At 38.4% G+C, this 16,089-nt stretch overlaps 2 protein-coding genes across 2 annotated transcripts in view; both read right to left on the bottom strand.

Moving 5' to 3' along the window:
• Nucleotides 1–3,303, bottom strand: part of LOC107712784 (guanine nucleotide exchange factor VAV3-like) — a 70,531-nt gene extending 67,228 nt beyond the window's left edge. Inside the window, exon 1 of the mRNA XM_016518121.1 lies at nt 2,942–3,303. Within this exon, the coding sequence (XP_016373607.1) occupies nt 2,942–3,145 (204 nt within the window). The 5' untranslated portion in view covers nt 3,146–3,303. The remainder of the gene's footprint in view (nt 1–2,941) is intronic.
• An 11,569-nt stretch (nt 3,304–14,872) lies between these two features.
• The window catches only part of LOC107712795 (putative ferric-chelate reductase 1), a 9,155-nt gene continuing 7,938 nt past the window's right edge, over nt 14,873–16,089 (bottom strand). The window contains exons 15-16 of the mRNA XM_016518130.1: nt 15,476–15,501; nt 14,873–15,342 (exon numbers count right to left, since the gene is read on the bottom strand). Of these exons, the coding sequence (XP_016373616.1) occupies nt 15,253–15,342; nt 15,476–15,501 (116 nt within the window). The 3' untranslated portion in view covers nt 14,873–15,252. The remainder of the gene's footprint in view (nt 15,343–15,475; nt 15,502–16,089) is intronic.

Below are 16,089 nucleotides of genomic sequence, written 5' to 3'. Positions count from 1 at the left end.
TTTTTTATTAATATATTCACATCTAAAATATTTATATTTATATATTAATTAATTAAAAAGTAGAAGTACATCATTTATTTTAAATGTAAATGGCTTTACTGTCTCTCTTTTTTTTAATCAATGCATTGTTGATAAATAAAAGTGTATAGGAAGTTACAGTTTCAAGGTACCTTCCTCAAAATTGCTTGCCCATATGTAATATGTAACTGTCAAATTGTGTAACCCATTCCTACACACACAAAACACCCCCTTGACTGTACCAAACATCACACCATTACTGACATTAATTCAGAAATTTCAGGGGTGAATTTGGCATTATATTTTAATTATACGGCTATTGTGGGGTGAAGGGAAACCCAAAGGGCCCATTGGGCCCCTGGAGGTGCCTTGATGAGGTGGGGACTCCAGCTTTAAGTTTGCTCTCTTCACTGCTTTTGTCTGAGCTGTTCCCCCAGGACGCCTGGGTCTGTGTCCCATGTGCTGTAATGAGTCTTTGATAAAATAGCTGCCAAAAACGTCATGAATAATTCATGCAAGGATTCAGATGCTGCCCTTAGAGATGGAAATTTCACCTCTATACTCAAAATGCTGGTTTACACAGACCATTTGCTCATTTTCGGTTCCTTTTTTTTTTGCATATGTTAATTCTCAGTGGATAAAGCCCTTTGGTGAAACAAGATGCATCTACATCAGTGCAATGCAAAAAGAAACTATGATATAACAAACCAAATGAAAACAAAGAAGCATATCTGATGTAATCAGTAGCAAGGCGATGCAAAGCCAAAATGATGTATGCTGTAATTCTGATCAGATAGGTCAAACTTACACAGAATATATTTGTCAGTAAGCCAGTGAACCAAACAAGGTCTTTATTTTAAAAACTAAAAGATAACTTTTTGTAAATGCTTCTTGGCATCAGCTCACTGTGACCGCGCTACATTGACAAATGTTATGCAAACGTCTATTCTCATCACAAAGTGCATGTGTGCCTGTCTAGACACTGGTTAGTGTGCATCCGTTTCCTTCAAAATAAAGGTGAATACTGTATCGGTCAGTTCTATGAAACATCATTGTGTTGATGGCAGCTTTCTCCTCATGTGAGAGGGACGTGTAATCAAGTCCAGACTTGGAGCAGATGGTGTTTGACAACACAGAACGAGAGACATATATCAGAGGCCGCTGTTTTCAATAAAGCAGCTTCCCACAAATACTGAACCTAGTCCTGCTCTCACCTGATAGGGTACAGCAAATGAGACCAAACTAAAAAAGCGTTTGACTGACCCTGATCCTGACCAGAACGCTGTAGATTCATGGTTTTGACCAAATTATGTATCAAAAAGCAACTGGTTTAAACAGTTGGACTCATTTCACACACATTTTCTTTCACAGATGGCTATATGCACTCTTAAAAATAAAGGTGCTTCAAAAGGTTCTTCACAGCGATGCCTTAGAAGAACCATTTTTGGTTCCACAAAGAACCATTCAGTCAAAGGTTCTTTAAAGAACCATCTCTTTCTTACCTTTTTATAATCTGAAGAACCTTCTTTTGCCACAAAGAACCTTTTGTGAAACAGAAAGGTTCTTTATGGAACCATTTAGACAAAAAGGTTCTTCTATGGCATCGTGAAGCACCTTTATTTTTAAGAGTGTAGACTACATAGGAAGTCAAACATTCTCCTTAAAGGTGCACTTGCTAATTTCTGGGTTGTGTTTAGCCAGCTCTTATTTGTCCCACTATAGTGGTTTTAGAATTGATACTTTTATTTTTATGAAAAGCATCTTGAGCACAGGCTGAAAGGACTAGGCCTACATAAAATAAACATATTATTATTATTATTATAATTGTCATTAGTAATAGAAGTAGTAATTCAACTGCATGACGCAGCAGCTAACAGGGAACATTCCGGCAAAGTTATGAACAAACATTCTTCCTGTAATTCTTTCATAGTGTTCTCAAAAGGTTAGCACAAAAACATTATCTATACATTGCTCATGGAATATTTTTATTCAAATGTTTTAGTTGGAAGTTCGTCTAACATTTTGTGCATGTTAATTATTGTTTCAGAATTCAAAAGCAATGTTCCTATAATGTTTGCAAAATAATGGAATTGAAGAAAAACATTTTAAAAACTGTACATTTTAAACATCCAGAGAACATTCAGAAGTAACATTTTCATAATTTAATGGAAATGCTAGCAAAACGATCTTTTATTTTAGCATATTTTAGTTGGGTCATGTCATGTGATGTGGCGCCCATGAGAAGTAGGGATGGGCGATACCCCTTATTTTGTTTTCGATACGATACCGATACTTTTCAAGGCAGTATCGTCGATATCGATACCGATTCGATACTTCTGCACTAAACTTTTAAATTATGAAATTTATCTAACAAAGGTTATTCGTCCAATTCAATGCATATTGTACGCATTATTATTAGTATTGTTGTTAAATAAACAAAACCACTGGTAAATAAAATGCACCTTAGTATCGATATTTTTGTTTGAGTATCGATACTTTCGATACTCGCGTCAGTATCGATATATCGATACTTTGTATCGATACGCCCATCCCTAATGAGAAGCCAGGTTTTTTTTTTAGAATTTTGAATCATCTTTTTAAAAGCTCTGCTCCTTTTTTATGTATAAAACGTTTAAATTAAGAAAAATGACTGAGTGCACCTTTAAAGATTAACATCTCTCTTCATATTGTTACTGCATTGCTAATATTAACCGACAGGGGAGAATTTAGCACACAAATAACGGTAAAGCATTTCGAGCATAACAACTTTCTGTTGCAAAACATTGGATAAGTACGTACATAGCAGTTAGCCCACCTTTTTCATATACATAAAAACACGTTTCTAACTATGTTTTTATGTTTTTAACCCTCCAAATATTGAGTTTAACGTCCAGTCTTACTGTAAACACAGAACTTCTCTTACCTGTGACATCTGAGGTCTCAGGTTGATCTCCCTCAGGTTGAGTGACTGGGGTCTCAGGTTGTTGAGGAGCTGGCACAGGAGGACCCCATCCCGCAGGGTCTGCGCCAGGTCGAACACCTGAGCGGACTCCCATGTCACCCGATGGTTCGGTGGCAGCACCTTACAATTGATCAGCCATAACGCACATTGTCTCCAATGCTCCATCCTGTCCAGTGATGCACAGTAAAAGATTTAACACCAATCCAAAACCAAAGCGCAAGTGGCGTCTCCTCGTCCGATGCGCATAGCAGAATCACGGGCGATGTAATGACTGGATGGTGTTTCTCAGGGTCGGAGCACCAGCGGAGAGTGACTGATCGGTGTGCTGCTGCTCCCTCATTCGCTTTTTCACCTCTTATTTTCGCTCTCCCCTCCCCGCGCCCTCCCCTCTCTCTATCTTCCTGCTTCAGATGCTCCGTATATTGCGCCGCTGACTTGACACCCGGAACTAGGCGATACCTATTATTTAATTTTATCGTCGATATCAATACCGATACCTCTAAACTAAATTGTTTATTAAAAGTATAAAATCAGTAATTATGCTCTCTTAACATTATATTTGAAAGCCATGTTTTATTTAACATTTCATAGGCCTTTTTTGTTTACACTGTCAGAAGTAAAACGTACAAAAAATTTATTTTAGCTCTTTACTGTGTCAGTAACCTCAAAGGTGCACTTTCTCTACCCCTAAAAGGGAGTAGTATATCAGTAACATACAAGTAAGAACGCTTAAGGGTAGATAAAGGTGTAGGCTACCTTTGAGGGTACCTCATGAAAAATAACCATGGTTAATTTTTGTAAAAGGCTGCCAGACAGTTGTAGCCCTAAAGGTGAAACTTTAGCACTTTTTTTTCTGACAGATTTATTAACAGCAATTACAGAACATAACACGATCCATTTGAACTAGTTTTTAAAAAATTACTTGCACAGCCTAATTAAAATAAATATTACATGTACACTATACTGTTCAAAAGTTTGGGGTCAGTATGATTTTTTTTTATGTTTTTGAAAAAAGTCTCTAATCATGCTCACCAAGGCTGCACTTAGGCTATTTGAACAGAAATACAGTAAAAACAGCAATATTGTAAAATATAACAATTCAAAATAACTATTTTCTATTTTATTATATTTTAAAATGTAATTAAAAATGCATATGCGATCAAAGCAGATTTTTCAGCATTATTACTCCAGTCTTCACTGCCACATGATCTTTCAGAAATCAATAACACACAATTTAACAGCAAATCGTAGTCTGAGAGGAAAAGGTTATGCCCCTTTACTAATATCTGGACAAAATCATTTTAGTTATAACCCTTTGTAGAAGTATTGATCCTTGTGCACCGCAGTCCACTGCAGAAATCAATAACCTGGAGACCCCAGGAGGAACAGAGCCAGACATCTGATAGGGTTTCACGGTGTAGAGCTGTCAGCTGTGCAAGGATGGGACAAAGCACCAGATGATCAACAAAGAGGAACATAAGATAGAGACAGCTAAAGTCACTAGGGTCACAAGTCTGTAATCATGAGCCACAAGGACTTGCCTAAACTTAAATAAAAGAGCTGCACTGAACACAAATACATTTCCAGTCAAAAATTGGGGTCGGTAAAATTTTTAATGTTTTGAAAATAAGTCTCTCATGCGCACTAAGGCTGCATTTATTTGATCAAAAATACAGTAAAAACAGTAAAGTTTTTAAATATTATTTAAAATAAATGTTTGAATATATTTTTTAAAGTAATTTATTCCTGTGATGCAAACTGAATCAAAGCTGATTATGTGTCACGTGATAATGGTGATTTGCTGCTCAATAAATATTTCTTATTATTATTATAATCAATGTTGAAATGTTTCTGATTAATCTTTTTGTGGAAACATATATATTTTTTTAAAACTTTTTTTAAACATTTTTATTTTTATTATTTTTAACTAACTTTATTTGAAATATAAATATTTTTTAAAGTTATAAATGTCTTTACTGTCACCTTTGATCAATGTAGTGCATCCTTAATAAAACCATTAATTTGTATAACTATTACTAGTAAATTATGATTTACATAGAAGTGCTCCCTCTATTGGCTAAGTAATATTACTTCACGAGCGCTGAATCTACCATGTTTGGCTTAAAGGGATGGTTCATGCTTGTGATGCTGTTGATGCAGGAGCCAGAGTTCTGATGTAGAACCCAGATGCACTGTGCCTTGTTTACAAGCAGAGGAATGCACACGCATGTGTGATGGTACTCTCATGAATGGCAGTGGAGACTGACTCAGAAGAGAAGAAATCGTTGAATAAAGTTATTTTTGTTTTCTTTGCGCACAAAAAGTATTCTTGTAGCTTCATAACATTACGGATGAACCACTGATGTCACATGGACTATTTTAACTATGTCCTTACTACCTTTCTGGGTCTGGGAACGTTTCAGTTGCATTGCTGTCTATGCAGGGTCAGAAAGTGCTGGGATTTCATCATCTTAATTTGTGTTGAAAGATGAACGAAGGTCTTACGGGTTTGGAAAGGCTTGAGGGTGAGTAATTAATGACAGAATTTTCATTTTTGGGTGAACTATCCCTTTAACCTTGTTTAAACTCATAAATGTAAGAAAAATGTATTGGAGGTTGTGCTGTATTATGAACATAGTCATGACTAAAGGTTGTGGTTAGGTACAACATGCATCAGAGTGACCAAAGATCACAATCATGGCCTTGAGTACCTTATAAAACGGTCTATTATATAATAAAAACATTGAAGACATAAATATTCATTATAATGTTTGTGCCATCATTCAAATAGAAGATATAGTCCCTGGCATATAAGAGGAAATAACCATTCATACATGACAATGAATGTCATGCTATTTACAGTAAGACCACTGGGTGTAAACTTGAATAAGAGGGTGTGGTTTATGTGACAAGACATCATGTTTACTAACAATATCTCAGGACAGCAAGTGAAACAGTCAAAAACAGAGAGTGAAACGGGGCGAGATAGTGTGAGAGCCCGCAGCGAGGTACAATTTTAATATGCAATATTTGTGCTTATGAATCATATGTGGTCTTGGTGTCACAGATGGCCTGCACCCAGGAGGACAGGGCGACTGGTGCCATAAGTGGTGTGACTGGGGAAAAAATGGACAAAATCAGCATTTTTAATTATTCAAAAAGAATGGCTGTATTAAAGGCAAAAGGTATTTTATGCAAGTGTATATATATATATATATATATATATATATATAAAATATTAACAAATAAAACAGAAGCAATGGTGTATAAAACTAAAAATAAATATAAAAATATAACAATTAATAGTAAAATAATCATTTAAAAATATAAAAATGAATATATTATGAAGGACACATTAATTAAACAAACAGAATAAAAGAAGTGAAAAAAGAAGATCAAAGGCAGATCAATCATTATCTTCATTCTGTGCCATATCGCTCTCTTTCACCACAATATTCAAATTTTGTCTTCCTCGATCAATTTACTTCTATTACTCATTAAAAATACTTACAGTCACACTATTTTTGAATTTCAGTTTACTGAAAGGTTGCATCAGAGGGCCTGAGATCACTCTCGAAGGGCCATGGAAGGAACATGGAATCTAGAAGAGAAGAAACCAGTGAAAATAATCACTTTTTGTGTACTAAAAACCATATTACTCCTATTTTGTCTTCAAATGTAAAGATCTTAAGACCTTCTACTTCCACAGGATATGATGTAGATTGCACTGTACACAGGAAGGCCAGAGATGTTGGTCAGAATGAAGGCAGCAATGCGTGTGGCCGTAACTCTCGCTGAAGCCAGGTACCCTCAGAAACATTCAGGCGTCGTTAACTGACAGGAAATCATTAACTAAAATGCAAAGTACAAACAGTGAAACTTTACTTTTTTGGTATCAGATGCAAACTGCATTGTATCCCGTTTTCCTGAAAGGAATAGTTCACCCAAAAATGAAAATTAGTTGCAAATGTACTCACCCTCAGGCCCTCCGAGATGTAGATGAGTTTGTTTCTTCATCAGAACAGATTTGGAAAAATTTAGATACAATGGATCCTCTACAGTGAATGGGTGCCACCAGAATGATAGAATTGTCCTGATGCCAGTGTTCTGGACTTTGTGTTGAAGCAACTTAATGATCCCAACAGGGAGAACCCACAAGATCTGGACAGAGCTATGATTGGTAAATGTCCTTACTTGTCCTCTCCATGCACATACACTGGAAATATATCACTAATGTGCTAAATTATGTGTAAAATATGAAATCAAACAGACGGATGTGCTGAAATGTCTTAGCAGCTTGTGTGGCATATGTTACCACAGTTTGTTTAAGAGAAAAATACCTCAGAGACATAAAACCAGTGTCCAATCAAACCATTGTTTCTTCATACTCATTTACTAGGGCATCCAGATGAAACAAGTATTTTGATATAAGCCAAGAGGCCAAACAAAGGAAACTTTGCTTCCTTTGCTCCTGTAAACAAAACTTGGCATTCTCACCGGAGCTTACACTATACACCTACATCATCGCTGACTTTAGTAACCCCCTGGAGCCGTGTGGAGCACTTTTTTAATGATGTATTGGCGTAGGTTATTGGACTTCTGTTGGACTATTGAATATCACCCATTCACTGGTGAAAATAATCACTTTTTGTGTACTAAAAACCATATTACTCCTATTTTGTCTTCAAATGTAAAGATCTTAAGACCTTCTACTTCCACAGGATATGATGTAGATTGCACTGTACACAGGAAGGCCAGAGATGTTGGTCAGAATGAAGGCAGCAATGCGTGTGGCCGTAACTCTCGCTGAAGCCAGGTACCCTCAGAAACATTCAGGCGTCGTTAACTGACAGGAAATCATTAACTAAAATGCAAAGTACAAACAGTGAAACTTTACTTTTTTGGTATCAGATGCAAACTGCATTGTATCCCGTTTTCCTGAAAGGAATAGTTCACCCAAAAATGAAAATTAGTTGCAAATGTACTCACCCTCAGGCCCTCCGAGATGTAGATGAGTTTGTTTCTTCATCAGAACAGATTTGGAAAAATTTAGATACAATGGATCCTCTACAGTGAATGGGTGCCACCAGAATGATAGAATTGTCCTGATGCCAGTGTTCTGGACTTTGTGTTGAAGCAACTTAATGATCCCAACAGGGAGAACCCACAAGATCTGGACAGAGCTATGATTGGTAAATGTCCTTACTTGTCCTCTCCATGCACATACACTGGAAATATATCACTAATGTGCTAAATTATGTGTAAAATATGAAATCAAACAGACGGATGTGCTGAAATGTCTTAGCAGCTTGTGTGGCATATGTTACCACAGTTTGTTTAAGAGAAAAATACCTCAGAGACATAAAACCAGTGTCCAATCAAACCATTGTTTCTTCATACTCATTTACTAGGGCATCCAGATGAAACAAGTATTTTGATATAAGCCAAGAGGCCAAACAAAGGAAACTTTGCTTCCTTTGCTCCTGTAAACAAAACTTGGCATTCTCACCGGAGCTTACACTATACACCTACATCATCGCTGACTTTAGTAACCCCCTGGAGCCGTGTGGAGCACTTTTTTAATGATGTATTGGCGTAGGTTATTGGACTTCTGTTGGACTATTGAATATCACCCATTCACTGCCATTATAAAGCTTGGAAGAGCCAGGACATTTTTAAACATAACTCTGCTTTTATTAGTCTGAATGAAGAAAGTCATATACACCTAGGATGGTTTGAGGGTGAGTAAATTATGGGGTAATTTTCATTTTTGGGTGAACTATCCCTTTAATAAAATATAAATTTTTATGGTAAATTTAAGTTCAGTCCGTAAAACATAAATGTTGCTACCATATTTTTTTATGATAAAGTTCTGTCAAACACAGCTGTCCAGTTACTAAAAGAATTATGTCTAGACTGTTAAATTCTTTCAAAAATGTGTATGAAATATTATGTCAGTCGTAAATATTCCAGATTGGATTGGGATCATTAGTGATGTAGCAATTTTTTTTTAATGTGCCTGCTTTATTTCAAATTCAAATGTCCAATTTAGTGTGCTACGTGCATATCAAATACTTTAATGACCTGTAAGTATTGCTGTCGAACTTCACCGAACTTCAGTGGTGTCCTCTCTATCTACTCTCTCTTTTTCAGATGAGAGTCTTGAAGGAGCAGAACCTTTGGCTAAGCCTTATTACTCAAGCCTCAGCCAATGCAGATCTGGCCAACTTCACTTTCCATCTACAGTAATGGCTTTTGAGCGATGAAGATTAACAATATTTGGGGAAAAAATCAAGTATTTATAGCTTGTTCTCTAATTTTGATCTCCACTGTATGTTTCCTCTGATGCCAGAGCGGGCTTGTAGTTTCGACTGAGCTGTGAGGTGTACAATTTAGTGATGTGAATTTAAATAACTTAATCTCAGCGAGAGGATATGGAGAGATAGCATCAAGTTAAAGGAACAGAAACTTATTTTGTGCAAGAGGAAGTTTCAACATTCATCTCATTTGTGCACATAGTTGCCATAAGGGAAAAAAACAGCAATATAATAATTTAAAGTTTAGTGTAAAACAAAAGAAAAGCATTCTAGCTAACCCTCAAACAGAATATGATAGGACTATTGGGCTTATTTTATAGTCTAAATATATTAACAAATTGTATGTACTGTAGATACTTCATAAAACGTATCAGGAACTATGATTGTCTCTTTTAGTTAGGATGAAACCAAATCTTTGAGAGGGGAGTGATTCCTCAAGAGTGTTAGAAAGCTGTGCCGCTTATGTCTATATATCAGCAGTAATGGGAAGACACACCTAATGCTACAGACATTACATCAGAACGAACGGCTCTCACAGAAACCACAGACACACAGAGAAACTCATACCGTAGTTATTCTGTGAGCTTGGTTTTCAGTAAATGATTCAGCAAAAGATTTTAAATTAACTAAAGGCACAAGTAATTTAATGAACCATAGAGATGAGCTTCAAAGGATAGTTCACCCCAAAATGAAATTTCTGTCATCATTGTCATTCCAAATCTGTATGATTTTCTTTCTTCTGGTGAACACAAAAAGAGATGTAAGACAGGTTGTTCACGCAGATGTTCTGCATACAATGAATGTCAATGGTGATCAAGAAGCATCAAAAAAATATAAAAAACTGATATCAATGTTCACCATCAAATTTCATAGTCAAAAAAGGCAAAACAATCATACACGTTTTAAACTAGAAAGTCAATTTCAATTTATATGTGAACGATTCCTTCAAAACATTGAGCTTAAAAAAAAGTATCTACTGTATATGGTTTACAATACAGTACAGATACAATGTCTGATTTGAAACGTTTTGGAAGTGTAAATATAGCAAAACATACATTTTTATATATAAAGCCCTCAGATGCAAAAGCCTCTAAGTGCCATCTGACATTTTCATCTAAAATGAGCATTTTTATCAGGCTCCTATATTTATGTTCAGTCATTTCACTTTAATTGCATAGAAAAGAACCTATACATTGCCATTAAAGTAAAATTACTGAACCTAAACATACGATCCTGAAAAAAAATCCAGATGGCACTTACAGGCTTTTGCATCTTAACTCTTTGTATATATATATGTCAGATTTACGTTGTGAATATTAATTCATATCTTTTGGGAAACAGATTAAGTATACAATAAATCTACTATGGTTTTCAGCAAGCAGCATTTGTGATGAATGCAAACCTCTATAGGAAATAATATTCCAAAACTACTTAAAAACATCACCGGCTTTGAGAAATACATCTAAAGTCATTCGGTGTAGTGAGCATTTCAGAAATGCTGCAGGCATAGGCAGCCTGCTTCTATTCAAGTCCAGGGGCCCAGGCCAGTTCTGCTGGGGGCATCTCCGGATCACTGGCCCTTTATGCTAATAAACATCAGACAGACAGTCTACCATGTTTCACGCTGCAGTTCACTGCATCAAGACAAGTTCAAAGCAATAAAGTGTTCAAATGAGGATTGGAAAACTCTCACAAACCACTGTGTAAAGATAACAAATCACCGTGTTAGCTTTACACAGTGACGTGTGCAACCAGGAAGCATAAAGGCGCATCCGGCAAGCACACATGTTAGCTTTTGCTCTTCAACGAGCGCGTCTGGTGGTGTGTGTGTGAATGTATGCAAAGCACTCAGTGAGTAAAACTCCGTATAGCAAGTGAGAAAAATGCCAAAGTGTAAATCTAAATCAAATGTGGCGAGCGAACCGCGTTTCAAGTCGTTTCCAAGTCGTTTCAAGTCACGATTTGTGCGTCGTCTGTTTGGGAGCGGAGCATGCACGGGCAGCTCTCAAGGGTGCTGCCTGCCATGATTGTGAGCCTTTCAGGGATCGGACGCCCGCCCCACGGTTTCTTCCCCCCGGAGAGAGGGCCAGGCGCTTCATCTATCTTCCTCCAAGGAGGTTGATGTAATGAGCGTCGACACGGAGGAGACTGTGGACTCGCCACCGCATTCCCTCGCGTATGAGGAGCTCGTGGAGGTTGTGACTCGTGCTGTAGCTAAACTGAACATCGAATGGCCAGCCGAGAAACAGGACGCTCGTCCCAAGAGCAAGTTGGACGAGCACTTCCTTAAAGCTAGATCGTAACCTTCACGTCGGGCCTTACTTTTTTCCCCGATCTCCATTCTGAGCTTTCGAGATCGTGGGATAAACCATATTCGTCCCGACTCTTAAGCCCCACAGTATCTAATTACTCTAACATCACAGGGCTGAATGAGAAGGGATATGGACCCAGAAGCAGAGAAGCAAACTTCCCCGCAGAAAGATCAGGGGGCGGGGCGGCACTCTCGGCTGGGGGCTTCTAAACAGAAAACTGATATGCGGACCGTTATTATGTCCAAGAGGACCTCGGCCAAGCGGTCCTGACAATTCCACCGTCAGGACTGCGAGGGCAGCCCACCCTGGGGAGGAGAGGTACACACCTCAGTATACGGTGCCCGATCCTCCTCAGTGCCCTCGGGGAGACTTACTTATACCCCTGCCACCCCCAGTGCTTCAGGGCTCAGTAGGCTCCCGCGAGCAAAATTCCCAGCTGCCGCCCGGCGACGGTATGGCACGGGAGAGCTCGCCCCCTCAGATGAGGGTGCTAGAGAGCCTAGATCGGTTGTTCCCTGCCGGTCAACTGCTTCAGGGCACCGAAGTGGCTCCTCTAGTAACACCAGACGCCAGTCTCGTGGGACTGGTTCCCTTAGTAGATTTTCTGGCAGCGTGGAAACTTCTGCCGAATGTCTAACAATGGGTCCTGCAGACTGTAGAGAGAAGTTACAGAATTCAGCTCGGTTCTCGTCCACCTCGCTTCAACTGGGTTATTCCTACATTAGTGGGCCCTGAGCAGGCTCTGGTATTGGAACAGGAAGTAGAAGCTCTCTTGAGGAAGGAGGCCATAGAACGTGTTCCTCCTCTCGAGAGCCGTTAATTCATCGTTCTGAAGAAGGATGGGGGGTTGCGTCCGATCATAGATCTGCGACTACTAAACCGTGCTATCAAACGATTTCGGTTCAAGATGCTTACGATCAAACAGATTGTGTCTCAAATCAGGTCAGAGGACTGGTTTGTCACGATAGATCTCAAGGAGGCATACTTCCATGTATCCATCCTTCCTCAACACAGGAAGTTCCTGAGGTTTGCTTTCGGGGGCGAAGCATACCAATATCGGGTTCTACCCTTCGGTCTATCACTCTCACCCCACACTTTCACGAAGTGTGTGGATGCGGCGCTGGCTCCGCTGTGACTCCAGGGCATCCGCATACAGGCTGGCGTACCAGATCCTCCTGTAGGTTCAGGGAAAGTTCCTCTCTTTAATAGCAGTCTACATCCCTGGGCATCTCAATCAGGGAGCAGACATCCTGTCGAGACAGGGGCTGAGGCCCAGGAAAAGGAGGCTCCACCCAGAAGTGGTGGAACTCCTTTGGGGGGAGTTTGGCCAGGCGGAAGTGGATCTATTCGCGTCGCAGGAAATGACAAACTGTCCGCTCTGGTTCTCCCTCACGCATCCAGCTCCACTTGGGCTGGATGCCATGGTGCAGACATGGCAGAGGCTTCGTCTGTACACATTTCCCCCGATCGCTCTGCTCCCGGGAGTTCTAGAGAGAGTACGCCGGGACGGGGTCCGTCTTTTGCAAGTAGCCCCGTTCTAGCCGGCCCGAGTATGGTTCTCGGACCTGGTGTCCCTCCTCGATGGCTCTCCACTGGAGATTTCGATCAGGAGGGACCTCCTCTCTCAGGCGGGGGGCACCATCCTTCACCCCCGCCCGGAGTTATGGAAGTTGTGGGCGTGGCCCCTGATGGGGCACAGCTCATAGCATCTGGTCTCTCGACTGAGTTTGTTGAGACCATACTCCATTCCAGAGCTCCCGTCACGAGGAAACTGTACGCCTTGAAGTGGAAACTTTTCACCTCTTGGTGTGGACAGCGACTGCAAGACCCAGTCAACTGCCCAGTTGGTTCAGTTCTGGAGTTTCTGCAGGAGCGATTGTCCGCAGGGTTATCCCCCTCCACTCTGAAGGTTTATGTGGGGGCCATAGCTGCTTACCACACCCTTCAGGGTGGTCAGTCAGTGGGAAGACACCCGTTAGTTACACGTTTCCTCCGTGGCACCCGGAGGCTGAGGCCAATGCACCAAGGTGCCCTCATGGGATCTGGCAGTGGTTCTGGAGGCTCTGTGCAAAGCTCCCGTTGAACCCATCGAAGATACCTCAGATAAGCTCCTCACGCTTAAGACAAAATTATTAAAAAAAAAGCTAAAATATTTATAAAAACTATAATAGTATATTAACATTACTAAAATAACACTGGTGTGAATTACTGTATCCCACCTTAAACTAATACAATAATTCAGGAGCCAAAAATATCACTTCTTGATTTGGACGAAACTAACATAAAATGGCCTTTGTGCAACACAGAGAAGGTGAACACTCCTATATATTATGGTTGTGACTCCTCTGATTCAAAGCAAGTTGAAAGGACGTCCCCTGACCCCGACACAGTCAGCCTGTGAATCGGGCACAGAGCAGAGTGCTACTATTACGCTTTTTTTATGTCTGTTTCCTCTGTTCTGCCACAACTGCCCTCCACGTTTACCAGCCGAACACCAGGAGGCCTGTGCTGAAACAGCAAGAACCACGAGGCACAACACTGTAAAAGATGAAAGCCAACCATCTGACTTCACACAAGCTGCTAAATCAACACCAGAGTGCCACAGCGGTGTGTTTCAGTAAGGTCCTGAATGAGGAGTGTTCAAGTGTATTGTGAACATTAACCCTTATACTGTAGCTAGGAGTTTGCTTTCTCTTCTTTGTCTAATGTGGAGGCATAAATTGGAAATACTGTTCAGAACTGAATGGGTTTACTGTTTACAAAACACATTCCTGGTCTTAATGCAAACAATTAATCTGTGCATGTTTTTCCAAAAGAAATTCATGTTTTTTTAATCTTTCATCAAAGCTTGTAAACATCTTTTTTTTTCTGATTTCCATCATACTTAGGACTAATGTATTAGTCCAGTTTAACTAGTTTAGTCATTCAGTTTAACTAACATCATTCATCAGTACATCTTAGCGCTTCCGTTCCAATTCAGCAATTATTAATTCAAAAAAATAAACAAAATGGCCTATTTATTAATCTATAAAATGTATGAATTAATTTCAGTTGAAGAATTCTTATCTCATCCCTTAAATAGTCTGAAAATGTACAATAATCATTACATAGTTGCATACAAATACCTTTTATGACACTGCCATCTGGTGGTTGAGTGCTGTTGACTTGTACACTTAAGTTACAATCATAATATAATGTCTAAATATACACCTACAATTATATAAAAATATTTATAAAATGTTAAATATTTTCCATAAATGTTTTAATCAACATTTGTCAAGTTCTAAAATAAAATAAAATAAATGGCCTCTTTGATTAAATCCCAAGATAATTTCACTACTGTTCTTCCATCGCAATGAGCAATTTACAGTACATTAATTGCAAGAACAATCTCCTAATAGCATAATGCAGTTATGTTCCTTGCTCAAAGGCACAGTGGTGAATCTCTAATCAGAAATAATGCCATATTAACTAAAAATAGCAATCAAAAAATCATGTAGAGATTCTGCTTGGCTTATATGTAACTCCAAATGAACACTGAGTTAATTAGACAAATATAACAAATATACTCATACTCATACAACAAAATAGCCAAAAAGTGGCCTCAAAATCAGTGAGGAAGGCCATAGAATGTTGGGGTTATTTAAGACCTGCCTATTCCAACAAGAAGTGCTATTAAGAAGGGCAGGTTTCCCAATATAAACAGGACAAGCAGGACTGTTTCAGGTCCCGTCTAACAAAAACAAACAAACAAACAAAATATTATTTTAAAACATGAAAATTACATGATTACATTGTATATATGTAGTTTGCTAAATTATCTATGCAATGAAATGTAAGCTCATATGTCTTTATGTTAGACTTACCGATCTGAAACTGCAAATCTCAGAATCTAAAATAAAATGACAAGGGTAAAATACACCATTTATGCATTGTATTATTTAAATAATAAATTTCCAAATAATAATAATAATAAATAAAAATAATATAATATACGATACATATATACACAACTGTTGAAGCCAGTAAGATTTTCTATTTCAAATAAATGAATACTTAGTGTGGGTGAGTTTTTCATTTTATTTAGCAAGGGTGCATTAAATTGATCAAAAGTGACATTTATAATGTTGCAAAAGAGTTCTTTTGAACTTTCTATTCATCAAAAAAACCTACAAAAATATTGACACGTTTCAACATGGATGATAATAAGAAATGTTTCTTAAGCAGCAAATCATCATATTAGAATGATTTCTGAAGGATCATGTCACATTGAAACCTGAAGTGATTGCTGCTTAAAATTCAGCTTTGCCATAACAGAAATTAATTAGATTTTGAAATATATTAAAATATTAAACAATTATTTTAAATTATAATAATATTTCACAATATTACTGTTTTTGCTGTATTTTTATCAATTAAATACAGCTTTTGTGAGGACTAGACACTTCTTAAAAAAAAAAAAAAAATATATATATATATA

Source organism: Sinocyclocheilus rhinocerous, unplaced genomic scaffold (genome assembly GCF_001515625.1).
Source record: "Sinocyclocheilus rhinocerous isolate Xijiao unplaced genomic scaffold, SAMN03320098_v1.1 scaffold1740, whole genome shotgun sequence".
NCBI lineage: Eukaryota > Metazoa > Chordata > Actinopteri > Cypriniformes > Cyprinidae > Sinocyclocheilus > Sinocyclocheilus rhinocerous.
Note: the sequence above shows the minus strand (reverse complement) of the source record. Positions and strands in the feature narration are given on the sequence as shown.